Raw genomic sequence first — 27,910 nt, 5'->3', positions numbered from 1 at the left:
CCTTGGGCGCCCATGACCCTGTCACCGGTTCACCAATTCTCCTTCCTTGGACTACTTTTGGTAGGTACTAACCACTGCATACAGGGAACACCCCACAAGACCTGCTGTTTTGGAGATGCTCTGACCCAGTCGTCTAACCATCACAACTTGGCCCTTGTCAAAGTCATTCAGATTCTTATGCTTACCCATTTTTCCTGCTTCCAACATATCAACCTTGAGAACTGACTGTTTACTTGCTGCCTAATATATTCCACCCCTTGACAGGTGATACTGGAAGGAGATAATCAATGTTATTCACTTCACCTGTCAGTGGTTTTAATGTTATGGCTGCTCAGTGTATATATACACAGTATATCCACTATCAGTATATGCAAATGTGGATACAGACTAAACAGTCCCAGTAAGACAGTAAGACAGGTTACTTAATGCTTCCTTTGGAACTTGCATATTTCTGCCATTCCTCTGCAGCTGTAGGACGGCTTCCGGTCCATAATTATTATTACAACAGCACATCCATTTGGACTGTCTAAAGACTGTTTTTTCTATCTAAAAGAAAATGCAATGACCAGATTTTACACTCTAGCACTGATGACCTGTTTACTTAATGATTAAGAGGTAACGATGGAGGATGAAAGCTGAAAAGTAAGAGTGTGCTGTGGAGTCGCCATGCCTGTGTGCATGATGGAAGTGAGAGCTCCTCATGCACTTTCCTCCTCGCGCCTGCCTGCCTGCCTGCACGCCTCAACTTCTTTTTGGGAACTGAGGGGACTATTTGCAACAAATTTTCAAAAAGAAATCCTATCATTCCCTGCGACAAAATAAGCACGACAGCAAACACATTGACAAAATATGTGTTTACGGTTTAAATCACAAACGATAGCAGCTACTCAAAAACAGTTTGCTGTTTGGTTAATTATGTCTTATTCATACTTTGAGGCGGAAGGATTTCAGAGGCGCAGTGCGGCCAAAGCTTCCGCCCAGTTTTCCGATGCGCGTCGGCCGAGTTGAAAATGGAGTTCGTGCAGAGAAAGCAGATCCTCTGAACTTCCACAGCGCTCTTCGTTCTCCTATTCTTTCGCGTGTATTTTTAAATAGTCCGCCTCAAATACATGTATTAATCTTTGCGTCGGAGCTTTTCTCGGGTTTGTCCATGCTGTAGGGAGCTGCACAGAGAGGCGCTTGTGTTTGGGTTTGTGTTTTCCCGGAGTGTTGGCTGAAAGTTGCCGAGAGGGAGTAGCTCGGTCGCTAGCTGCCCGGTCACAAAATCCAACCAAACAGAGCGATTTTTTGTGCACTTACTAGTTTGAGACACTGGTGGAAATTGTAAGAGAACGCAGAAGAGGATGTTGAGGATGATCAGTCGGTTGCAGATGGATTTTATTCATTGGGAAGATCCGAATCAGCGGCCGCGGCTCCTGTCCGTCTTCTGAACTGGCTTGAGGGAGCTGCGGAGCTCAGCAATGCGCCGCCGTCACAGCGGACTGTCGCTCTTCTGTCAATAACTGCGTTTCAATGCGAACCAAAATGGTGATTTTTGCGATTTATTTCCCCGCCTTGACTGCGTCGTCGATGCTGTTTGCAGGATTTGGATCCCCGTGAGGAAAAAAATGAGCGAAGAACCGGCAAATCCAAATAACGAGTGAGTTATCCTTAAGCATTTCTTCAGCTCCTGGACCCACTGAGTATCTAATGCAGATCTCATGATTACACATGTCTCATATAGGGCATTTTGTGTTATATATTTCTGAAGTGTAGATTACTGCGACACGTTTAATTTATAGTCTATAAGGTGGTCTATTTCACTGTGATGACTGTGCTGTGGCTTAAAGGCTTCACAAGTCGTGTAGTAAATGATATTTTGACTTGTATTTGTTTGTGATGTTGTTGTGAAGGCCCTTTTCATGTCAGCAGCAGGGCTCTGTGTTCAGCTGGCTCTTCTGTCTCATCGTTTACATTACTGTGCCTGGAAGAAGCTTCTCACAAACCCAGTAAATTAGTTCACTTAAACCAGTAGGAAATAGGATTGTATTTAGGATAATGTTGGTTTAGCTGTGAGTCGTGCCAGTATAATGGTTTATGGGATAAATATTAGCATTACATAGCAGCTCAGAAAAATGTAAACATGATAGCGGTTAAAGAACTCGTCCTTCTGCGCGGTGTAACATGGAGCCCACTGCTCTCTGCTAGTCAAGACTGTAAACCATTTTTATTTTATAGCATGCCTACGAATTGGTGTTGCCAAGTCGAAAATATGTACTTGTATAATTATCAAGCTTTGAAACGAAGTCATTTGTGGAGTGCGAGGTGTTTAATTCAGTGTGCGGGGTTATTACCGCAATGTCGCGCTCAGCCAGGCTGTGGACGCCATATTTTTCTCAATCACACTCATTTGCATATCGCAGTCCTCATTCATAAAAAACGCCAAAATGACAGTTTTTCACCCTCAAACCGATCTTTATTAAAACTACAGATGACTGTATTTGTAACAGAGTGTACAGCGAGCTGGTATTATATGAGTATTTGCGCTTTTTCTCTCTATATATTCGGTGTTTTTTTAAATGGGCTGATCGCTTGTTGACAGTCAGTGAGGAAAAGCTGGTCGGGAGGCGCTGCGGTCACGTGACCGCCTCCATTCATAAACTACCTGGCTGCTCATTCACACTCCGCTCTACTGTAAAGACCGGAGGCTCACACAAAGATCACAGCTAGCATGCTGCTGAGCTGATTATTTCCTTGGCACATCTCGTACATTTCTAATGGCCTTTGCTGTTCAGCTGAAGCTTTGATGGTCGCACTACATGCACACTGCAGAGGGTTGTTTTTTTTTGTTTTGTTTTGTTTTGTTTTTTTTCTTCTTCAGTGGAGCGCCCATGTTCTCTCGCCATTTTTCCCCATGTATCAGATCCATGTATCAGACTCTGTCCTTGAAACTACTCATGTCCTACCACATGTAATATTAAAATGACTGGATTTTCTGTTTTATTTCCAACTGATAATGTATAGCTCATCTTGTGACAGTGATTTAAAAAAAAAAAAATAATATATATATATAGATGTACATATTAGAGTCAAAATTTTGCACAATTTTCTTAGATGTTTTTATTTTCGTCCCTGGACGAGGCAGTGTTTTTGCGCAATGCTGAGGATTAGCAGATGCTGCTGGTGTGGTCAGGAAAAAGACAGCACAATAAACAAAACAATGTGACCGTTTAGCAGAAAATCTCTCATCTTTCTTCTAAACAACATGATTCTTTTCCAACTTCTGTGCAGTTTGAATGGTGTTGACAAATGGATGCGGATACATCTGTGTGTTTTGCATGTGTAAGGACATGTCTCATCTGTGACGCAGTGTTAATTTCCACTCCAAACCTAGTGTACATATGCGATATAGTTTACAAAACCTTACCCTCCTGTGTTTTTGTCTTTATTACAGTGCAGTTTTGTCTATGCATCGTCTTTTGGGGTGCGTTACTGAAGTAACGTGTAATAAACTGTTAGGTAACAGCAATAATAATCTGCACTGATTGTGATTTTTAAAAATCATATTTTATTTTGATATTCAGAAGTTGATTTACCCTGTGTTTGTGTATGAGATGCTTGGAGACCCATGACGTTTCATGAGCTCTACTGACACAGGAGGCTAATCTAAACTGTGGGCCAAAGGCTACAAAATGAACACAGGAAATGAATAGGTAACATGATAAAACATCATTTTTATTACTCATATCACTGTATTGAAAGTATTCCATGGGCCACATATCAATAACCATTATCATCAACAAATGAAAATGTCATGCCTGGCATCCTGTAGGCTCTGTTTTATTGTTTTTCCAAATTAAATTTTGGTTTTTTTTTTCTATTTTCAGATTAATTTATGATTCAAATCACACTTTCCACATTTCGTAATTTAAAATCATAATTTAATACAGAGTGCCATTTGTGTGGCATACAAAGTGTTTGTACAGTCGTTAAAATCATTACACCCACACGGAGAACCAGGATAAACATGCTGTTTATTCACTTTTCCACTGTCTCCTGTCATGTTTTTTAAGTGCACTGTGTTGTAAATACATTTGGCCCAAATTTGACTGCACCCATCTCTCATGTTCCATTGACGCTGTTGTATATATTGGCATTTGTTCTCCTGATAAAAGCCAAACGTGCTGTTGTACCAGTAGCGTGGTGTGGATTGAACGGAAAGCCAGTTGCGCTACGCAGGCGTGTCGCTTACTTGGCGAATCTGTTGTGAGTTCTAGGTCAGACTTACCTTACTCGCTGTACGTGTCCTGGCAGCTCCATTTTATGATGGTTTAATAGTCCTTATTGAGTGACTGGCTATCTAATTCATGTAGGGTGTAGCTCAGCCCTAAATGAAGGTAACACCAATGAGTTTCTTTGATGGGGTTGTTAAAGGCTTTCTAAGCTAACAGAAAAGAAACAGAGCTGTCGCATCTGCGTGTGTAGCTCTGACTGGACTGCTGCTGCAGAAGTTAACACTAGGTGTTAGAGTACAACTCGGGCGATAATAAAATATTGTTGCAGCTGCAAATATAGCTACTTAGCCCCATGAAAGAACTAAATACTTGTTTATTTAATAAATAATCTGGAGCTCAGTTGAAATTTGTTTGTTGATATTTGTGATTTTTGCACTCGTGTCCATCTGGCCTAAAGAAGGTAACCAATACAGAAGAGTATGTGGTGCTATAATACTAACAGGAAGCCTAAGCTACATTCTAGCTATCGCAAGAAAAATGATCCACGGTGTGTTTACACTGAGCTATCTTAGCTAATGATGCATAAACACATAAACAATGCATTACTTCCTGTTTACAGCTTTGATGTCTGATTAGCAGCTTTGGCTGATCCAGTTTACATACTAGCTACTAAATCTGAGCTTTGTATCAAAACATACTGCTATCTTTGCTGTTCCATGCAAATTTACAGGGAAATTCTATGAAGATGGGATCCATAGTGCCCCACATGCAGATCAACCAAATTACACACACACACACACACACACACACACACACACACACACGTACATGAATGGCTAGGTTTTGTTCATGGGCACAAATATCATTATTGCCTCGGCATTCTTTGTGGAAGGTGCCTTTTATGGTGCCTTACTTTTTTCCAAATTTGAAGATTACATACATATTAACTTGTCGAGGACAATCCCGGTATTCTGTTCACTGCACAAGATCTACAAGAAGATTTTAAAAACACTGAACCCAGACCTGTATCCTGATTCACTCTGTGTAATTACTTAGTATTCATGTAGTGTGTGTATATATGTATGTATATATGTGTGTGTGTGTGGTGTGTGTATGTATGTATGTATGTGTGTAATATATATATATATATATATATATATATATATATATATATATATATATATATATATATATATAATTAATTTATAGTATCTTACAACAATATTATAAACCAAAGTTACTCAATATTTTTGTATGTTTTAGAAACCAACATTTTGTTGGATCAAAATTATAAAGCTGCTTCTTAGAGATACCTTAAGTAGATACCTTGAAAGTTGTGAAAATACTAATATGTATATAACTTAAATAAACAGTTAGGGTCTGTAAGCTTGGTAATGACTGATGACATGTCATTTAGGTTGTCAGTCTGTGGTCAAGCCAAAAACAGCCTTTCATTCATATTGCTGATGAGTGATGGAAACTTTGCTTTTTTTTTTTTTTTTTAACATGCTCATAGCGATAGTACAGACTTTGGTTAGTTGGTTTTGGTTAGGCTAAAATGTGAATTCAGAGCAAAACTACTATTGATGATTTAGTGTGACAAAAACCTGCTAAGCAAAAACAAGGCTTCATTCCTACCTTATACACACAGATCAGATAGCCAAATGATTGTGCCTGAGCTCTATAGATATTTATGTTCTCTTATGTGGGCTTTAGGGTCTAAAAGAAATTTGATTAGTATTGATGAATTCCACGCAATGTTCTTATAAGTAGTGCCTTTTTTTTTTTTCTTTTTTTTTTTTTCAGAACACGTTTACAAATTATGCATAGTCATCTGAATATGACTTACGTCTAATGATGACTTGGCCAAAGTACATAAGGCTAATTATTTAGGCCGGGCTATTAACTATTCAAAGCCTCACTGCCTCGGTCTTGTGTCGACATGAAAATTGTGAAACTGTGCCCGAAATCTACAAAAGAACTGATAGTGAAAGTGTATAATGTTACCAGTTTTTGATTCCCCTCCTCCACAGTCATCCAGCTTCTGTGACTTTGCTCTTAATTCTGTCTTTTCAGCTAGGTTTTGTTTAATTTTTAAGTTCAGTGACATTCTCATCATGATCTAGACGAGACAGTGAGGCATGTCTCGGGACACAAGTCTTTCCTGAGGGCACATTTCACTGCTCAACTTTCTTGATGTCACAGTTTAAATTGGTAACTTGTATACTTCCTGTGACTTTGGTTTTGTCAGTTGTGTGGCCAGAGTAAAATGAGAAGGATCCAGTTTTGCTTTGGCAAATCTCCTACCATTTGACGATTTTAGTAGTTGTATTAGAGTCAAACCTAAATTGAACACACACACACAGTTAAATAAGTGGAACTGGTGAAGAAGTGTTGTTTATAAGAAATCCCATGGGAGAAGGGTTGCTTTTGGGGCTGACATATCTCCATGCTGTCTGTGTAGGAAGTGAATGATTAGCAGCATTTTTCCTGAAGCTTGATAATGCTGCATGACTGGTGGTTCTGTATATAGAAGCGACATGAACTTTCAGGGTTTATAAACAATAAAAGCAGATACGTTTGTTAGTTTTATTCCTGAAAAAATATTATTGTGAGACTCAAAACTTGTTGTTTTGTTTTAATCCTGGGTTTTGACTGAGGTTGCTTCCTGGTTTGTAGACATGCTGTTTGCTTCCATGGTCAAACTCAAATACTGAGTAAGACCTGAACCAGTTCCCTCAAGTTGTTCTCATTTCCTTTTTGTATTTAAGGAACAGAGCAAGCAAAGAGCATGAATGTCACATGCCTATAATATCATTTTGTAAAATGACGTGGCTTGGTTCTGATTTGATTTAGCCATACGCTGTTTTCCCCCTTTTTTATGAAGGGGATAAACAACTGAGTGTCTACTTGAGTATTGATTGCACTCATATTTACTTACGTACAAGAAGCCCTGTTTTGTTGTCTCTCATAGTGGCTTCCAGCTTTCTGAACTGTGTGTAAATTCCTTGAGGTGTGTGTGTGTTGAGCTTGATTAGGCTGCAGCTGCGCAAAGCCTGTGTTCTTGTCTAGGAGGCCACAGGCATAACGGGCTACAGATGTAAATCTAAAGCCTTGTGCTGTTCATCAGCTCCCCAAACTCTTTGAAAATACGGAGGGTAAATCTGTGCGCCTGCCTGGGTATGTAATGCCTCTATGTATTTGCGTGCATGTACATACTTGGCATATTCTATCGAACAACTATAACAGGAGTTATTTCACATTTTACCCTTACTCTCATAATAATATGTGTATGTTTTTTTTATAGAACAAACTACATTATGATGTTTTCAGTGGATGTTCAAAGAAGCTCAGTGGGAAATATGTAGATACAGCTGTCCTGTAATTAATCATCCTGTGTATCATTAGCATCATCATTCTTCTTAGACTGTAGCATTTATGTCGTGAGATCAGTGCCAGTGAGAGCTTGCTGCCAGTCCGGCCTGCATAAATGTGCTACAGCGTGTTGCACGTAACAGTGTTAGTCTTGAGTTTTTTGGAGGATCGTGAATTGTGTATCGCTGCCAAGTTGTTTCATGAGCATTTAATTACTCCAAGTCTTTCAGAAGCCTAGCATGTAATTAATCATCTGAGGCTATGCTCTTTACCTAAGGCACTCCTGGTATGTAGTTGCATGTACAAAATCTGCTTGCCTAGTGAATATAGTACCTATTAGGGATGTAACCGAATATGAATACATTATTCGGAATGACGAGATAATGTGTTCTAGACAGACATGAATAGGAGGCGTACAGTTTCTCAGAAAAGTTCACAGGGCATCTGGTTGAGACTGGAGATGTGCGTCAAGAGTGGGATCCTGTGGGAAGCACCAAAAAAGGTCACACGAGTGGGAGCAGTCAAATATGAAGCTTGTAGGACAAAAAGTCACACGACTGGGAGCAGTCAGATATGAAGCTTGCAGGACAAACAAAGACCATGAACATGCGGCGCTGCTCTAAGGATTTACATTGTTCCTTCGTTCATCCTTAGTAACTGCCTGGTCAGGGTAGCGGCGATTTAAATTAGGTTACTAGTTTATTAATATTTTGAGAAATAGAACCAACTAAATTTGTTAGAAACTATCGTTAGCAGGTTCAAACCAATATAATAACTGCGGGGTTAAAAAAAAGTTTTGCAGATTGTGAACTCGAGTGATACAGCTAAAGAAAAGGAACTGTCAGAGCCAGAATTCGCAGATCACACTGATGGTGCTCATGTTTGTACCTCTACACTTTATTCTCCACAATTGTTTTCCTGTGTTTCCAGGGGACATAGTGGTATGGTTCATTTAAAAAAAAAAAAAACCTTCTGGTTTAGGCCATGTCCACTTTGAGTTTAAGTCTAAATACAGATATTTCAGTACCAAACAGAGACAGATACAGATAGTGGAATTGTGTTACACCCCTATTACATATATAGATATATCGACTCTGGTTTGTGGCTTTGGAAGATCTATCTGGTTCATTCACAGTAAAGCTATTATAAACATGATGTGATGATACAGGAGCTTACAAATTATTGACATTAGTAACAGGAAAATGCAATAGAAAAAGTTTGCAGTTTGCTGAGTCATGCTAATTAAATCCGCAAACTGAGTAAGAGGGATTTTGAGGGAAGTTTTGTCTCATGTGTGCGATGGTGGAAGAACCCGGTTCCTCATTGCTCGCAATGCATTTTGTGCATTTACTCTGTCGATTAGAGCTGCATCCCCGGAGATCGCTTTAACATCAAAGCTCACAGCCATGCTGCTGCAGTCCAAACTCGCGGTTCTGCTTTTTCTGTAAACGTAGTGCAAGGTTTTAATTTTCCAAATGTTTGCGGTTTAAATTAAGATCATCTCAATATGTGGCTTGATTGATGTTGAGAAGAGGTTTCTGCTTTCGATACACAAACCCTGGGCCTTGATTTATTGCGATACCACAGCGTTTGGGCACTAAAGCATTGTTGTCATTGTTGTGTTCCCAAAATATGGGATGGTATCAGAGTGAGGCAGAAAATCGATGGCGCCAAATCCGGTGCACCCCCTGGGTATACTGTCCTTTTGGCAGTTGTTTCGTTGTTTGTTATAGCCTCATATGGAAAGCCTTGTTGTAATCCATGTAGCCATCTTAACCTTGTGGTCATTATTTCAGCTTTTTAATGCATTTTAGCTGCATCATAAGCCCAAATTAGCTAGTTAGTCAACATTTCATAAGGTACAGTGGGCCAAGATGAATAATGTATTTTATCAGACATTTAATACTAATATAATACAGATGTGACGATAGGGTTGTAATAGTTTCTGTAGTTTTCCCAAAACTTAAGACCTGCTCCATAAGAGAATAGAGAGAATCGGCTTTACTTCAGGAGAATTACTGAAGAATTAAATGATTTGCTTGGATGATTTATGGTCTGGTTACTGATCATTAGGGAATATGTGGGCTTTTTCTTTTTACTTTGCACTCTTCGTATGCAGATTCCTTAAGAAAGAGATCTGATATTGACATGTGCCACAAAATACTAAAAAAAGAAGAAATGGTATTAATGGAGTGATATATAAAGAAATACAGTCCTGTTTGAGAAACCTACAACACTTTAAATACATAAAACAGCTTAGTGTGTGTATGTATGAAAATATATATGAATGAAGATGAGAGATAAGAAGAGATTAAGGTTGTGTCTATGCTGAATGGGATCATGGACAAAAGACCAAAGTTCGCTTGTGTTTACTTAACTTACTCTTTGAGTATATTATAAAACCGTACATACACAAACATTAAACTGATACAGTCCAACATACAATCCAATATTGTGCTTGAACCTTTTGCTAAGATTCTTTTTTTTATTATTTATGTATGTTAAACTGTATTTGTATGTTAAAATACAGTTTACATTGTTAGTACATTTTTTAAACATCACTTGTTCCTGTCATCTGATTAACAAGTTATTCTTAGCTTACTAGAAGTAAAATAAGATACAGTTGAAGATGCAGTTATATGACATATTTGTTTCAGTCAAAGCTAAAAGTAGTTGCATATGTTCATGGAACATTTATAATCTTCCAGCACATGCAATTATTACTTTAATAAATTCAATAAACAACTTTGTTTTGCTTCATGGCATTTGTTTTTGTTGGCATTGAGAAGTTAAGTTACTGTGAATTAAAGACTGCTTTAACATGATTATTAGAGTAAAGGACAGGGTCTACAGAAGCAATATGATCATGCCAGATGGTAAAAAAAGTACACTGGATAGCAGCTCATGACTTGCGCCTTGTTTATACTTCTGCGTCCATGTATTTGTGAACATGTGAGGGCGCCATGCACGGGTGGGTGCATTCATATACATACATAACGTGAATGTGTCCACTAGGGAGAATGAATACGAATCAATGTTGAAGACGCGAAGTAGTGGATGTGTTAATATTGAAGATTACTACTTGCATGTTAAAATCAAGTATGAATTTTGCATATTTAAAGAAAGTATTTAATAAATCGGTACTGCATAATGTCTCTAAAATACACAATTTATTTATTTATTTATTTTATAAACTAACAAACTCGGCAAAAGTTCGTTATCTACCGCATCACTTTAGCTAGCTAACTAACCTGAGGTGAAACAGTCTTTTAGATCTTTGTAGTTATAGAACTTATATATGCACTACATTGGAGGCAGGTTGGCAGTCAGGTTAAAGAATTATATTGGCAGTATTACTTCGAAACCCTTCATAAAACCCACACAATGTTACACACTTCCCATTTGCACCAGTCAGTGTTCACCTGAAGGCTTGTTGATGCGCAACACACTATTAGGATTTTGGAGGACTGCATATCAGCCCATTAGTGCACGTCTGTTTACCGCACTTACACATAAACCATGTCTCTCATTGTGTCACAATGCAAATATGCAGATGCGCTTCTACACAGAAGAATAAACCAGCATTTAGAGGGAGACCGGATGTGCGCCATGACTCGTCTATGTGTCACAGTCCAGTCTGATTGCTCACTATTAAAGTAGTTTATGAAACTTTTTGTGGTTGTGGGTCACAAGACCCTGTGTCATGTGATAAATATGCTGTACCTTAGCTGTATGTCCAACTTACTATTTGTTTTTACTAAGTACCAACAGTATACTATGAAGATATTTTTCACATTCTGAAACTTCCCTGAAGCACACATGTGTAATGCAGTTGACAAATGGAGGCTACAGGTTCAATGAGAAGCAGCACAAGTCCTTTTATAAAAGTACCTGAGCTTAAAGAATTGTGGGAAATAAGCTCACCCTGAGAAACCATGGAAAAAACACTGCCACTGCCATTTGTATTGTGTTTGAAACTGGTCAGTCAGACCACAGTGTATATGTACGGGTTTCACCTTAACCAGCTCTAATGCACGGGTTTTTCGATGTTCATCTTTAATACCTAGAACTTACAGAACAAAACCACCCCACCACTGCGTGGGCGGCTTGTGTGACGCACCAGCGCTTTATAATCCCAGGTATTGGTGTACGAGTTCCCCACCAGAAGGAAGAAAATGGTACCTCCGGGGGTTTTCTGATGGTTAATGGTTCTAGCTTTCTAAAAGGGTTCAGCTTGGACCCTTCTGTAAAAGGTTGAGTGTAAAGTCTTTTTTTTTTTTTTTTTTTTTTAAAAGCAAAGTCTATGCTTAAATAGACATTTTTAAATAGACGTCCTCTACTGAGAATCTTCCTAATCCTCACCTTCAATAACGGCTCTTTAGTGATAGTTTATAAACTACCAGTTATGTCATTTAAAAATTGAAATCTTTGATTAGCATCTCATCATACGCAGTCTAAAGAGCAGTGTACGTTTAGTTTGCTCTTCGGAAATCAAGTGCACGAGTATTGGTGATGAGTTTGAAAATACCTTTTATTTACTCTCATGGTGATTTATTCAATGTGTTTTCTTATTCTACCCTTTTTTCCATAAAGGAAATAGGCCAGCGGAGCTGAACAGGCCTTCTTTGGTTTGGTGCAGGAAAGAGGGGTGACATTTTTTTCCCCTTTCTGATGCTAATGAAAAGAGGAGCTTTTCCAGCTTTAGCTTGCAGAGCGTGTCTCTCCTGCAGCATGCTCCACTGCCTGGACATTGTGCGAGCACAAAAATCCAGGCCTGGTATCCAATAACGTGAAATTTCAGCAGAGAAGCGGCCATTGTGCGATGTGGAGTGGGAGGGGGAGAGGCTGGGGTTGACTTGGCAGGAGCCCAGGGCTCAGGCCACATCCTACTGCTCTCCTCCTCCTCCTCCTCCTCTTTAAATCAGGCCAGGAAACGGCTGGCCCTGGATCCCCCTGCCTCCCGGGTCAGGCCTCACACACATGCACTCAAGCAGTGCTTCACACACTGGGAGATGTTGCACATGATTGCAAATCCTGAGACTGAGTGCTCTCTGCGTCTAGGTAAACTGAAAATATCGTTGCAGCTTTTCTTTATTTATTTAATTTGCTGTATAAAGAATGAGAAAGTAATTTCTCACTCATTTGGTAGGGAACACGCACACCAACGCCTGGGTGCGTCACACAAGCCGCCCACGCAGTGGTGGTGTGATTTTTGCCCTGTAAGTTCTAGGTGTTAAAGATGAACATGTACCTCGCCAAAGCTGTGTGTTAGAGCTGGTTAAAGCGGAAATCGCACCAACACACTGTGTTTCGATCAATCTGTTTCAAACCCAGTGAAAATGGCAGTGATGGAGCGCATGAAACCTCTGGCATATTTCCTTTAGGGTTGTTTTTATAGAAGGCTTGTGCCACTTCTTGCTGAGTCTGTAGCCTCCCTTTTTCAACTGCATTACACATGTGCTCTTTAGGGAAGTCGAAACTATCAGAATGTGAAAAATATCTTCTTAGGGTATGACAGGGCAAAACAGGGTAGTGTGTGACCTTTAAAGTTACTCGGCACACAAAAGGCTCTTTTCAGAGCATGTACTCTTTATTTGAATGTTATGAGCTATATTCATTGGGGTTTTTTTTCATACTGCTTCTTCAGCATTTGCTTCTTTTTTGTCTTCTTAAAAAAAATGCATTGTCATAGTTTGATGATTTTAAATATATTACACAAAACTTAAACATATTTTAATGATCCCTGTGGCCATTTTAAGTATATGGGCCTGGAGCGAGAGTGTAAAATATTTTCAGCCTTCTCAGAAGCCCATATTCCAGCTCATAATAGTCGCTTCCTTTTTTCTCGGAAATGTAGTCATTCTTCCAGCAGACTAACTTGGAATCTTTGGGAATTTGGGTCTTGGCTTGATCCTCTTCCGTCTGAACTCTGCCCCCTCAAGATGGAGGAAAAAACCCAACCTTTGTGTTCATCATTGTGTGCAGATGATTTTGATTGTGTGTGTGTGTGTGTGTGTGTGTGTGTGTGTGTGTGTGTGTGTGTGTGTGTGTGGTGCAATGCAAAGAGATTGCTCTCAGGAGATAGGTGGGGTGAGGGTGGGTGGATTTGAAAGGAAGTGTGTCCCATTAGGTTAAGTCAGGCTTTTTTTTTTTTTTTTTGGCTTCTGCTCTTTGTGTCCAATCAAGCTTGACATCTTTTCCTTGAGTGCTTTAAAAACACTGTAGTAGGATTTTTTTAATACAGATATGCTTCTGAAACATTGTAGTTCATAGTTACCTCTGTATGCGTGCAAATAAAGTGTTGTCTGAGTGGAAATGTTTTAAAATGAAAACCATGCGCAATGCTGAAACTACCATTTCTTCCTCTTATACAGATTTTTTTCTTTTTTCCGTCTTTTTCCACAGCTGTTATTCGTCTACCGACTCGCTTTAGATACAGAGTGTTTTAAGGAAATTTCTGATATCAGTGTGTATATAGCTTTATCTTTATTTAACCTCTTTTTTTTTTTCTAGAATTGAACCTGATAAATGATAACCACTTCGACATTAATATGTTTAACTTTGAACCACTGCTTATGTGTGGAGGATTACACCAACTAACCAACTAGCTTGTTAAGCAGAAAACAGGGATAAATACAGGACACTGCAAGTTCAGTTGATATTAGTAACTAAACTTCCAACTAGTTCTTATCAGGATTGGGTGGTGTGAGTGTATTTTATACTGATGATTTGTATGACCTTGTGTATTTTGTTCTGTGGACAGGTTTCTCAAAATGCTGATCAGAGGTTTCATTCAGTTGTTAAAACATGCGTTCTGTTACCAGGAAAGGGGAAGTAGTAATAATAATAATAATAATAATAATAATAATAAACTTTATTTGTATAGAAATGGCAAATTTAGTGTCCAAAATGGCAAAGAGACAGATTTTAGGATGTGTTTTAAATAATTTGAATACCCCACCAGAGAACTGACTTTAACTGGTGAAAATATAAATGTTACAGAGCTATTTAAAAAAAAAATGTGGCTGATGTCTTTTAATACATTACTAGGATCCATAAAGAGCTGCGGTTGTCAAACCGTGACCTTTGTCATTTCCGGACTCACAATGTTATTATCTAATCGAAGGAGCAATAGACAAGCGAGAGAACAACTGCTTCCCACATATAATAGGAGAAAGTTGAAGAAAAAAAAAAACAGTTGATCTGTGGATAATTTACCAGGTTTTCATGGAACACATGTAAACATTTAACCGTCTCACTGTTTTTTTAGTCATAAATTGTATTTGAAAGCAGAAACAGTGATTATCATGATTACAAACCTGGTCCATGCATTAAACAGCCATTTTCTTCTCCATCTTGATTCTAGAGCAGTCTGAAAGTTTCACTAATGTTGTGTTGGTGTGTGTTTGCCTTTGCAGTGACAGTTATGCGCGTGTGAGAGCAGTGGTCATGACTCGCGATGACTCCAGCGGCGGATGGCTGCCTCTGGGAGGCGGAGGCCTCAGCTGCGTGTCGGTCCACAAAGTTAGCCGGCCGGACTCGGACAGCCCCAACGGCGTGGATTATCTCATCCAGGGGGAGCGACTCAAAGACAAGTTGGTAAGCATCCGCTTTGGAACGCAGCCTGGTCCATTACATGGGCTTATATGTCTGAGTGACGCACATCCTCCTGAAAAGGGGCTGTGAGATGAGAGCATCATGCTCAGTGCTCACAGGAAGTGGCTGCTTGGCACTCATCCACAGGGCAGGTAGCTCAAAATAGGAGCGCACTGCATGACGCCGGCTGATGTCATCAGTAATAGAGACAAGCTGTTTAGAGAAAGAAAATGTAGGAGTTCTGTGTATTCACACAGAGTTGATTAGAGAAGTCTGTTTTTGTCTACACATTGTAGGCTTTTGGTCTGTAAAATCAGTAAGAGCAACTAGGCATAATCCTTTAGTCAATACACAAAATATATTTTCACAAATATCAGATAAACAAATGTTTATTAAATAGTGGGCTGTGATAAAGTAGTATTGTTTATTAAGCAGTTATTATTTTATCAGTTTTAATTTACCTGCCTGTTATTTGGATGTGCTCAGGTCCGTGCTGTAGTGAGAGGCTTTGCATGTTCTAGCTGAACAAGGAGGAGAGAGTAGGGTGGGGGGATTGGGGCTTTAGATTTGATCTGCATTTTGTCTGAAATGTACTGAGAGAGATGGCAGTAACTGTGATGTTGGAGAGAATCAGCCTACAAGTGTAGCGATGCGGCACAGAGTGTCCTGATGAGTCAGCACAGGCCGAATATAGCCCACCAATGGGCTTCTGCGCTCTCTATTCAGACAAGCTTTAATCTGCCACTGAATTATACCACCATTCGGAAAGTAGGGGGAAAATGGATCAGGATTCATGTAGGGTACAGATCTAGTTTTAGGATTGGTTTGATTGTGTGTGTGTGTGTGTGTGTGTGTGTGTGTGTGTGTGTGTGTGTGTGTGTGTGTCATCATCATCTGCCTCTTCACTCACCATGTCAATCAAGCAAAGAGACTGATATCGGTGTCTCGGCAGTGGCTCTAAAACGAGATCTCCACGCACCAACTGGAATTCCATTCATATCTGTTTTAACCGCTCTTCCTTTCATCTCTTTCTGCCTTTCATCCTTTTCTGTCTGCTGTTCTTCCGCTGACCCTCCCCCACTGTTTGTTTATCTGCATTTGCTCACCTTGCTGTCTTCTCGTGCCATGCTTTGCCTGCTGGAATGCACTGTTTGAATGGAGGCTTCTCCTGTAACAGCGATACTTCCTTCTCTGCTCGTTTTGCATGCCTTTAACTCGCATTGGTTATGCTCAGTCTCACCTTGACACTCAGGCCCGGTCCTGCAATAGCCAAATTTGAACAAAAAACTACATAGCATGACATACGAAAAGCTTTTTTTGTTTGTTTTTGGTACAGACCATAAGATCATAAAATGAGAAGTAAGAAAAGAATTGAATTACAGATGCTACTGCTTGTTTTCTCATGTCTTTTCTGTTGCTCTTGTATGAAGTCTCTCTCTCTCTCTTTCTCTCTGACTCCCCCACTGGCACTCAAACCCTAGAGACTAATGGGCGTTTCTCATTTCATTTAATCTGCTCAGGGGAAGGGCTGGAGTTCGTTCAAAAGCCCTTATTATTAATACTCTTTTGTGCACTCACACTTTGTGACTGCATGTGTACTGTCTCTGGTTTGACACTGTCGATATGCTTGGAGCCACTAGTAACTTTCATACTAATGAGGAGTGCTTATATAACATTAATCCAATATATTACTTACAGTATGTAACAAGTTTTTCTGCCCGTGTTTGTTTCTCTCATTAGGTTGTGCTGGAGTGCATAATAAAGAGGGACCTGGTCTACAACAAAGTCAACCCTATCTTCCACCATTGGAGAATCGACAACAAGAAGTTTGGCCTGACTTTCCAGAGTCCAGCCGATGCCAGAGCTTTTGATCGAGGGATACGGCGAGCCCTGGAGGACATAAAGCAAGGTTTGGCCTCGCTCCTTTATAATCTCTTAGCAACCCCAAAACGTGTATAGACTTACATTTAGCAATGTTTCCTTCCTGTTTCTGAACTACTACCTGTCTCTTCACCTCAAACTCTCGTTGTTGTATAGGATTTCAGAATCAGTGAGCTCAAATGAGAGCAGGTATGATGAACGAGTGTTTCATCTGATCGAAATATCGATGTCCTCCTGTTATGAAAAGCTTTGTAAACTATCTTTTCTCTTCCCCCTGGAATCAGCTAGATTGTTTATTATTTTGGCCAGGCTCATTCCTGCAGCTGTTTTGCTTCAACCCAGACAATTACCTGCAAATAAAACAGTGTTTTGTGTGTGTGTGTGCTCACTGTATGTGTGTGTCACAGTCCAGTGGCAGGGTGGGAGACGTCACTGACCAGATCGGAACCCTAGATAGCAGAATTTGCCTAATTAACTTTAAAACGCCTTCAGAGCATGACGCAACTTTCGGGAACCTGATTAGTGCAGTGTTATCTTAAATCAGATATAAGCAAGCCAAGAGCAGGTAACCATGAAGGGAAGGGTAGCTGGCAGGTAAAGAAGGCGTGGTCACCTGGGGGATGAACAGAATCTGTGGAGCGGAGAGGGGAACACCAGTTTGACTGGGGGAGGGGTTCATTTGATCTAGCAGCTTTTGATGCTGAGTGTATTCCTTACCAAATGTCAGAGATAGCAGTTATAGCTAGCAGGGTAGCGGTAGGAATAATTAATTTAATTTATATAATGCTTCTTAGTAACTGAAAGACACTTGCTATGAGTAAACACACTACATATATAAATAAGTGTTGAATTGGATATGATAGCGGGAGAAGCAAGATCCTGTAAACGTCACTGCTTTACACACGTCTATCCTGTTTATATTTTGGCAGGAAAGGGTCTTGGTAGGCCCAAAGTAGCCTGTGCTAAAGAATCTCCTCTGTTTTGGCAGACAACACTGAACTAACCTAAGCATTAATCCAGACTGTCCTCTTGTTCTCGTAATTTCTATGAGCTGTTCTTCGGTTCTGGTGGAATATTCTGGAGGCTGCGGTTCGGAGCACACTCAGCAGATGGGGTGGGCTGCTCTCGTGTATTTCAGGCCCGGTTGTGTTGTGTAATGCTTCGCTCAGGTTCCTCTGTATTCCTGTTGCATCGCTCCACTGCCCGCACCGCAGCGTGGCAGCTTTGCAGGGCGCTGTTGCTATAGTAACCAGGCACATGGCTCATCCAGCACAGTGGCCTGGCACCGGCAGAGTCGTGCTGCAGGAAACTCAAAGCCGTTCCCATCCAAGCTGCTCTCCATCTCTCTGTCTTTCCTTCACTTGCCCTCATCATTTTCTCCTCTATATCCCTGGGTGCTGGTGCAGAAAAAGGCAGGCCACGATACCCATAATTCATCTGATAATCACAATAAAGGTTTAGGGTGATTCTGTGTAGTTATGTAGGGAGACATTTGTTTTTACTCACTGGAGCTGCAAAAGTCTTTTTCCCTGAATTTCATACCCCCTTCTTCCTGTTTGCTTTCTCTCCATTTTAAAGGCACAATCCTCAACGGACTGATTTTAGATATCATTTTGATAAGCCATATTCCAAACATTACCTTACTCAATAAAGTGCATGTATCGATTAATTTACAGTAGTACAACTCGCATTTACCCTATACAAAATAATAGAATTGCAGAATGTGTGTTACCAGTACTGCCTTGTCCAAGAGCACCTCACTCATTTTTTCTCTTTTCATTTTACAGGCTGTCCGGTGTACAGTGACTCAGAGGTTCCTGAAGATGGATTACAGGTGAGTCGAGCACAAGGTTATTGCGAAGTGACCAGGGCTTAGCAGACTGAGATGTGGTGAACATGCCTGCCTAATGCCCCTTAGTCATTTGGCACCCTTTTTGAGTGGTCGGTATCTGAAAAAAAATCAGAACGCTCCAGCCTCCGTTAGCAAATGTTGTGTGAAATGAAATCGGCACCTGGTATAGCAGAAGCGTGTAGCAGTCAACAGATACGTGACTCATTTTCGCAAACGGGTGGTGATGAAATTTTTCCCCGTGGACAGGCCTAATCTTCTGTCTCAAGTGCATTGCTCCTTATGGACTAGATAGCTATGGGTCAGTACAATGTGTTGAAGAAAACTGTTTTTGTTCTCTTGTATCTGCACAATTCAGTTCCATAAACGACTGCATATAACTGCTTTTCAACTACATATAAATGCTTCTTGGAGGAGTCCAGAAGTCTGCCATGTAGATTTATTATTTTTAAATTAAATTGGATAGTCCTGATTATTTTTTTCGTCTTTCAGTTTTTGCACATTTCAGTTTTCATAACTATCACAAATGCAATGCTGACTGTTCAGAGTAGTTTTGTTATGGAAATAGGGGGATTTGAATTTTTCAGAAGAACTTTTCATCTTTTTTGACACATTTGTTACTATTTTCCCCAAATATTAATTCCTAAATATTGCTATTTTTCCACTTCCGGAAAGGTGTGACTGTCTTTCATGTCAAGGTATACTTCAAAAAAATCACAAATTCCTTTTATATTATTTTCTGTACAAAACAGTTCTGTTTCCAGCGAAGAGAGAACTGATCTTCTGAAATGTGCCATGATGATATTTCCTCATTTTGAGTGGAAAGCAGCTTTTTCACTGCAGCCTATTTACCACAAAGCTGTAAATCCTGTATTCTGTCAACGTGTAGGTTTATCACGTTGTTACAGTGTTTAAACATTTTCAAGCAGACATAATGCGTTTAGGCAGGTCTTTTTTAGTGTCCCAATCCTCAACCATGCTGGAATTTGACTTCATTCATACAGAAAAGGGCTGTGGAGATTACCTGGGATCAGTGATGCGTCGGCTCCAATGGCGCTGCTGTTGCTAGGCGGCAAGAGAGTGGAGGAGGGATGCGGGGAGCCACTGAGGATGTAGCCATGGTGATTCACCAGCACAGCGCTGGGGTTACAGAGCCAGGACGCAGCACAACACTTAGTCATTCACACGCCGCCTCAGCCTCCAGAACGGCACGGACAAAACAATTACACATTCGCCAAAGCACCAACCTGCACTGATCCACTGTGACTAGCAAAAATGGGCTTCTGACTAAAGGGATGTTATGTGGTATTCCTGAAAACGAGAATGTTCTTAAGCCATTCTTTAGGCTTATTAGCTGAAATTTTTTTGCCTCCAAGTTGTGAATCATGATCTGTCCATTGACTGCAGACTTCTCGAAGAGGGTTCTTAGAAGAAATAGGATAAATAAATGCAAAATCTTGGTGTGCTCTTTCAGTAGAAAGAGTGCACAGATAAGATGAATTGCTCCCTTGTCTTGAATAGATAGAAATGCCTGAAGATTTGGCCTCTGGGAGCCGAGTGTGTGCTTTCCTGGTGTGATTGCAGCCATCTTAGTCTGAGCCAAGAATTTGTTTGCCGTCTCCTCTCCCTCCCTAAGTAAGGAAGTTGTGTACAGGAAAATCATCTTGTGGGGAGGCAGTAAACTAGGAAAAGGAGAACAAGTCTTGCCAAATCTGTCATTAAGCAGACTTTCCCATCCATAAAAGTTGTCTTTTATGTTAATTGGCAATGTTGTTAAGTATATTTTTGTAGAGTGGCACATTTAAGATTTCTTGGGTATGTAACGGGTTTTAATCTTTTCCTTAAAGTGGTTTGATCCTAAAGTCAAAAGACTACGTTCAGTGTAAAAACCTTCAGACTGTTGCAAGTCCTTGAGAGCACGTGAAAGAGCTATTACGTGTGACTTTGTATTTGATAAGCAGACCTGTGCACACATGCCATGAATAGAGAGCAAGTCTGCAAAGCAGAGGAAAAAGAAAGGGAGAGAGAGCAAGCGAATGTGCATTCTACTCCTGCTGGTGCGCTGCCAGGCCTCAGTTCTTATCTCCCACAGTGCTCTGTGGGTAGATCACAACCAGATTTGCCCCTGCATATGCTCGGGCTCAGGCCACTCTGCAGCAAGGGCTTTAAAAGGAACTCCAAGTCTGGTTCTCATTTCAACTGCCTAACTCTCCTCCCTTCCTCCCACCGCACACACACACGCGCGCACACACAGCTGTCATCTGGCTTTTTAAGTTCTGGACTGCGTTTCTCCAGCTGGAGCTGGTTTATGACATTCCCCCGGCAGACCCATTGGCCGTGCATTCACTCCCTCTCTCTCTTTTTCTCTCTCTCGCTCTCTTTCAAACATACACATGCATGCACCATTTTCTCCACTCCATTTTTCACTTCACTCCCTTTTTGCCCTTCTTCTTAGTGTGTGTATGTGTGTGCTGTGCTTGTGTGTTAAAAGAAAAGGGGGGGCTGGGGAGGGGGGGGGGGGGGGGGTCAAAGGAAGCATCTCTTAGCAACCACAGGACAGTAATTACTGTAGCAGCAGCTGGGAGCAAACCAGATTTCCGCTGTGTGTTAAAACACTGGCGTGGGCTACTTTACACACGGCACTGACTAACCAGTGCCAGCAGCCTCCCCCACATGCAGAAAGCAGAAAAACCTGGATGTAGGTGGGTGTGTGCGCATGTGGGCGTGTGTGTGTTTGTGTGTGTGTGTGTGTGTGTGTGTGTTTGAGAAAGAGAAAGAGAGATGCCTGCCCTAAAAGCGGCAAGCTCATGCGGCTTCAGCGATGTGCACGCTGTAATTTCGATATCAATTTTCCAGCCTCATGATAGCTCCCCACTTCCATGAGCTTTTTGGGAACTTCCTCCTCCTGTGTTGCGGTGGAGGTGGTCGGGTTTAACTCGCACCAGACTCTCAGAGCTGCTCGCCTCTTTGTTGCCTGTGCCATGTTTACATGCTGCATCTCAGCAACATTCCAGGAGTATCCGGAGGATGAATGACCTTCTGTTAGACAGCATACATTTCTGAGTTGTATACAATCCATTTCCTGTTTATGAGGTACACCTACTTTCTAGTTGCACCCATTTTATCTGCTACACCTACCAAATAGTTTCCTTTTGTAGGTATATAATTACTCACTGTAGCACATCTGTTGCTATGCACAATTTGTCAGCTCCCCTGACCCCATCCATCAGTGGAAAGGGACCACCCCAGAACCACTGCTGATCAGATGTTAGTACAGCAGAGACATGGACATGGCAGAGGCTGTGTGTGTGTGTGTGTGTGTGTGTGTGTGGTGTTGGAAGGAGTGTATCAGGTGCAGCAGCATTGCTGGGATTTTAAAGACCTTTAAAGAGGGTTAAAAACAGTCCAGCAACTAAAAATGTCCAGCCAACAGCAGCAGTAATGCAGTTGGAAACTGACACTGATGATGAAAGGTTGAAGAACAATAATCACAAACTGTGTACTAAAAAAAAAAAAAAAAAAAATCTGTAGTCTCCAACTATACACCTACAAGGTGGAATAACACAGTAGATGTACACTGCCAGTAAATATTATATCTATTTTTTGTTTGTCCTTTTATCTTGAAAACACTGGATCCATATATTTACAATGAAATCACTGGGTTAGGGTTTTGGAGATGAAGGATCCATTCCTGTTCTCTGAGCTCCTTTATCTGGCACATTCGAGGTGTCTGTGTTTGATAAGGGCATACTTGCAGAATCTGCACCTATAAAAATGTGTCTGGGAACGCTTGCAAGGACAACAGAAACTAAGTACTCATGAAAATGTTCCCATGCTAATGTTGTTGCTGGATGTCAGGCTCCACCTGGTGGAAGGAAAGAGAACACTTCATAGCTTTTTTTTTTTTTTTTAATCAGCTACTGCACTCAGAGTTGATCTTTGTGAGGGGAGGTGCATATAATCAGAGGCTGTAATTATCGATTCTTCACTTGCAGGTTAATCAGGAGCCTCCCTCTATCTGCACGCCCATTAGAGAGCCGTTCTCTCCGCATGGCCGAGTGGTGTCCACCGAGCCTTTCCGTGGCTGTTATGTGCGTGCTCAGCCGTTCGAGGAGTTCCCAAGCCCCAGCCACCGCTATCTGCCCCCGCAGGTCAGCTCAAGCCTTAGACACACTGTATTTGTTGACTTTGGTGTTAAGTCACTGAAAATCTTCATTTTCCAACATTTGCTTCTGATTATATCTATCACATTTGTCTTCCATGATGTACCTGACACAATCCTGCTAATTTTCTCTGCTCCCTATTGTTTTAGGTCTCTTTCTCCACGACACGCCACGTGAGCTTTCAAATGGACGAAGAAGAGGTTGTTCGGATCAACCCCCGCAAGGACGTCCTCATCCGCGGGTATGAGGATTACCGGCACCCAGTCATGTGGAAGCAGGACACAGAGCGCGACGATGCTGATTTCTCTACCACATTCACCAAACTGGACAGCAAGAAAAGTGAGTACTCATTTCTGGAAGGCTCTGAGCATCGCACGGGCACCAAGGACTCGATCAAAACTCAGCAGCCTTCACCTCTACTAAAGTCCAAGAAGTCTCGGAGGAGGCGGGAGGACGGCGAGCGTTCGCGCTGCATATATTGCCGTGAGATGTTCAACCACGAGGAGAACCGACGCGGGGAATGCCAGGACGCGCCTGACCCCATCAAGCAGTGCATCTACAAGGTGAGCTGCATGCTGTGTGCAGAGAGCATGCTCTACCACTGCATGTCCGACTCGGAGGGCGACTTCTCGGACCCGTGCTCGTGCGATTCCAGCGAAGAGCAGTTCTGTGTGCGCTGGCTGGCGCTGCTCGGCCTCTCCATAATTGCGCCCTGCATGTGCTGCTACCCACCACTGCGGGCCTGTCACCACTGCGGAGAGGCCTGCCACTGCTGCGGCGGCAAACACAAGGCCGCCGGCTGAGCCGAGCCGACGGGGGAGAAACACACGGCCACGTGAAGAAACAACCGCCGCCGTCGCTTTTCTTTTTTCATTCACCCCTTGAGGCGGGTGTGGTGCTCCACCCGCCACCTTGGAGGCTTTGGAGATTTGATTTGGCCGAGAGCAGCAGAAGCCAATGACCGGATCTTCTTGGGCTCTCGAGCTCACGTCACGGAGCTCGTTACGGAAGGGAAGGCGTTTACGGAATGAACTCGAATCACAAAATGAGCAAAAATAAAAAATAAAAAAAGAGACAAAAAAAGTCACTTGACATACAGATGTCAGACTTTCATTACAAATAGCGTGTAACCTTTGTGAAGGAATGTTGTCTTTTGTACAGAGATCAAAACTATAACAAAGAAAACAAAACTGGTTGTGCATACAGAGGATCTGCTGTATGGGTATGCTAAAAGGGATATTTTCTTGCTTTTTGTGAATTTGCAGTAGGGTTAAAGTGGCCTTCTCTTTCGACTGGAGCATTCGCTGACTGTGTAATTATTAGACAAAAGAAAACATGCACTAGTTAAGTGTTCTCCCATGAAAGGTAACCCTCATGAATAATGGTACATACACTAAAAACACTTTGGGCAAGTTTTAGCAGTACAAATTTAAATTTCTGTAATGGGTGTGTTTTTCCTGCTTTTCTTTTCGTTGTTTTGTAAGAGACAGTAACGTCATTTCTTTTGAAATGGTAGTATGACATATAGCCTTTGTTATTAATCGTGCTAATGTTTAAAATGCATCCTTCTCTAATTGGCAAGACTATTTGGACCACACAGGTGCATTCCAGATTGAGAGATTGATGACATAATACAGCTGTCCACATTTATCCCTGGATCATTTCCATGTCAAGGTCAGCAAGAGATTGAGAGACCAATTAGTCAGGAAGTCTAGGAAACTTACATTTCACTTTCAATTTCATCTCATGTTTATCAGAGTGAAACTGGGTTCTTTTCAGCTTTTTACTTGTTTTCAAGCTGAAATTGTGCTCAACCAGCAAGTTTTTTTCTTAGATGACATGACACATTTTGCTATTTTAATGTTCGTGGTTAAAAGGGTGTCCAATTCCTATTATCGAACAAGGCACTTGTATTCATTTTAAATAGGATATCCCTGTATTTGAGTTTCTCCATTCAAATGCCCCTTATAAAAGCACTCACTTCCAAGCTTTGGTTACAGCTTCATGTCCACGTTTTTATATTCCATCCAGTATGTAGTCTTTGTCATAGTTTAGAGAGTTTATGCATTACTTTTCTGTTTTTCAATGCACACAAAACAAAAAACACACAAACTGACCTGATTTACTATCATTTGAGACTTGCTGTAAGATGCAAGATTTTTTTCAACACTATAAATCACTTCCTGTTTCAAGGAAGGTCTGCAGATTCACAAACCCAATGTCGAGCATGTCATTATCAATAATTATTAGACAAAATTATTAGACACTGCATTTCTGACAATTTTCTAAAAAATTATATATATATATATATCTGCCAAATGAAGGTTTTTTTTTTCCTGTTAGCAGGAAAGTTGCTCCCAATTTCTAAAAGGCCAGTACGAGGCGTTCCATACTCCAGTTCCCTGAGCTCCCTGTGCATTTTACATCAACACACTTTATTTTCTATGCAAATATTTCCATGAGAAACACTTAGATCTCTTCATAAAAGTCAGTCATGTGACACTTTAATATTATAGATGTTAATCTTGGTACCAAACTCAAACCTTATGTAAATATGTAACACTATATTTAAGCAACAATAATAATCCCATTCAAATTTTTAAAGAGAGAGTTGTATTTATCACTGCTGTCGGTATATACTATAGCTTGAGTTGACAGCATTATGTACATAGGTCACCTTTTAGTATTATTTCACATTGAAAGTAGAGGGCGTACATGATGAAAATGATCGAGCTTTTACTAGAGATTCTCTCTAGTTTTGTATTGCAGAAAGAAGGCTAGAGAAGGTACAGTAGTGGCAGTCCACTTCTCAAAGGTTTCGTCATATGAAGCTGCTAGAAACAATCACTAATTATGCGCTGAGAGGAATAAAATTCAGCTATGGATGACTGTTAAAACTAAAATCGTTCTTTGGATTTGTTGATCACAAATGTTTTCTTGTGTTTGTCTTTTCGTTAAGCACACCCATTTTTATGTTTCCAGGTTTTTTAAGTCTGTCCTTCCCATATTGTGTGGGATTAAGTTTTTTTTTTTTTTTTTTTTTTTTTTTTTTTAATTAAATGTCGCAAGCTGAACCAAGGTTTGAGGAACCTTAACAAAACTTGCTGGCTGAGAAGACATGTAGAATAGGCCACATCCATACAATTATATTGTAGACAGATACTGTAATGCCTAGTTTCATTCTGCATTAAGCAGCACGGTGAAGCCACATGTAATGTGCTGTGTTTAATATGCAACCTGTCTGCTTTCTTTGCTTCCTTTCCACTTTGCCGTTAACTTAGCATTTATCCGTCTTCAGTTTTTAACCACTTGCTGCTAGTCTCTTATTTTTGAACTCTTGGACTTTGTGTATAACTCTGGAATGCATAAAAGATGAACATTCTTTACTGTTTAGAGAAATGCTTATGTAAATCTGTCATTTCAGTGTGATGTAAAAAAAAAAAAACAACAGCTATGTTCACAGCAGTTTAGTGGTTTCTTTGGAATTCTTCGACGCTTTGGTGCACTGACATGTAGCTAGGCTTTTTTTCCCCCTTTTCATAGCGCTTGATGATGTAAAGCTCACGTGATAAGTTTGAAGTTGTGAAGACATTTGTGTTATGGTAATTGCAGTATAAATGGTACTCTGATGATTCCACTATGAACACTGCCTGGTTCTTTATCTGCATCTCTGAGTTTTAGTGCCATCTGCTTCACCCACTGACAACCTCGAAAAAGTGCCTCACGTCCATCAGAAGTTCCATCCAAAACTTAACCGCTCTTGCTATGGTTGTATTGGTTTATACACGTCTAGGTATTTGTATCATGGTTTGAAAAATACCAAGTATATGATGTAATATTTATAGTTCAGTAACTCATGTCATAGTTGTATTTTCTTTATACAGATGTAGCTTGTTACGTTTCATAAATATATAATGTAAATATGCATACAAATGTTTGTAACTGTTTTTGTTACATCATACACTTGTAATTTGACATATAAAATAACATTACCATAATAAAAGGTGAGTTTTAATGTATTCTCGGCTGCATGTGTATGTGTGTGTTCAAGTGAGAAAGTACATTTTGACCTGCGTACATGCTGAGAAGTGATTGATGAAGGACTGATTTTCACGAATGGGAAACATATAGGTATAGGCCATCTATGTTATTACCGACTAAATTGTTTATTGAATAAAAATTCAGTGTTAAAGAATGGTTATAAAATGTAAGTGTAATATGAAGTCACTGATAATAAGCATGCTGATATTTAAAATAGTTTAGTGTACTCTAAAAATACACACCAAAGCAAAATGAATATAAACTCACCAACTCACCATTTTATCAGGAACACCTGCTCATTCATGTAATTAATCCAATCAGCCAGTTATGTAGCAGTGGTGCAATGCATAAAATCGTGCAGATACAGGTAGAGAACTTCACATAATGTTCACATAGGGATGGGGCAAAATATGTGATCTCAGACTTTGGTCATGGCATAATTGTTAGTGCTAGATGGGCTGATTTGAGTATTTCAGAAACTGCTGATCTGGAATTTTCTCACACTGCATTCTCTAGAGTTCACACAGAATGGTGCAAAAAACATCCACTGTGCGGCAGTTCTATGGATGGAAACACCTTGCTGATGAGAGAGGTCAGAGGAGTTCAACTAGTTCAACTCTTTACAACTGTGGTGAGCAGAAAAGCATCTCAGAATGCACAACAAACCTTGTTGCCGAATGGACTACAACAACAGAAAAACCACATTAGGTTCCACTCCTGTCAGGTAAGAACAGGAATCTGAGGCTACAGCTGGCCCAGCAAACTGGACATTTGAAGATTGGAAAAAGACC

General features: G+C 40.5%; 1 protein-coding gene across 1 annotated transcript; it reads left to right on the top strand.

Annotated features, from left to right (window-relative positions):
• Nucleotides 1-402: 402 nt before the first annotated feature.
• Nucleotides 403-27,097, top strand: spred1 (sprouty related EVH1 domain containing 1). The gene is made up of 6 exons (XM_026933918.3): nucleotides 403-1,639; nucleotides 15,008-15,188; nucleotides 16,926-17,094; nucleotides 18,854-18,900; nucleotides 22,911-23,066; nucleotides 23,228-27,097. The coding sequence occupies exons 1-6, from the start codon at nucleotides 1,608-1,610 to the stop codon at nucleotides 23,879-23,881; spliced, it is 1,239 nt and encodes a 412-aa protein (XP_026789719.1). The 5' UTR covers nucleotides 403-1,607; the 3' UTR covers nucleotides 23,882-27,097.
• Nucleotides 27,098-27,910: the final 813 nt, after the last annotated feature.

This window comes from Pangasianodon hypophthalmus, chromosome 10 (genome assembly GCF_027358585.1).
Source record: "Pangasianodon hypophthalmus isolate fPanHyp1 chromosome 10, fPanHyp1.pri, whole genome shotgun sequence".
NCBI lineage: Eukaryota > Metazoa > Chordata > Actinopteri > Siluriformes > Pangasiidae > Pangasianodon > Pangasianodon hypophthalmus.
Note: the sequence above shows the minus strand (reverse complement) of the source record. Positions and strands in the feature narration are given on the sequence as shown.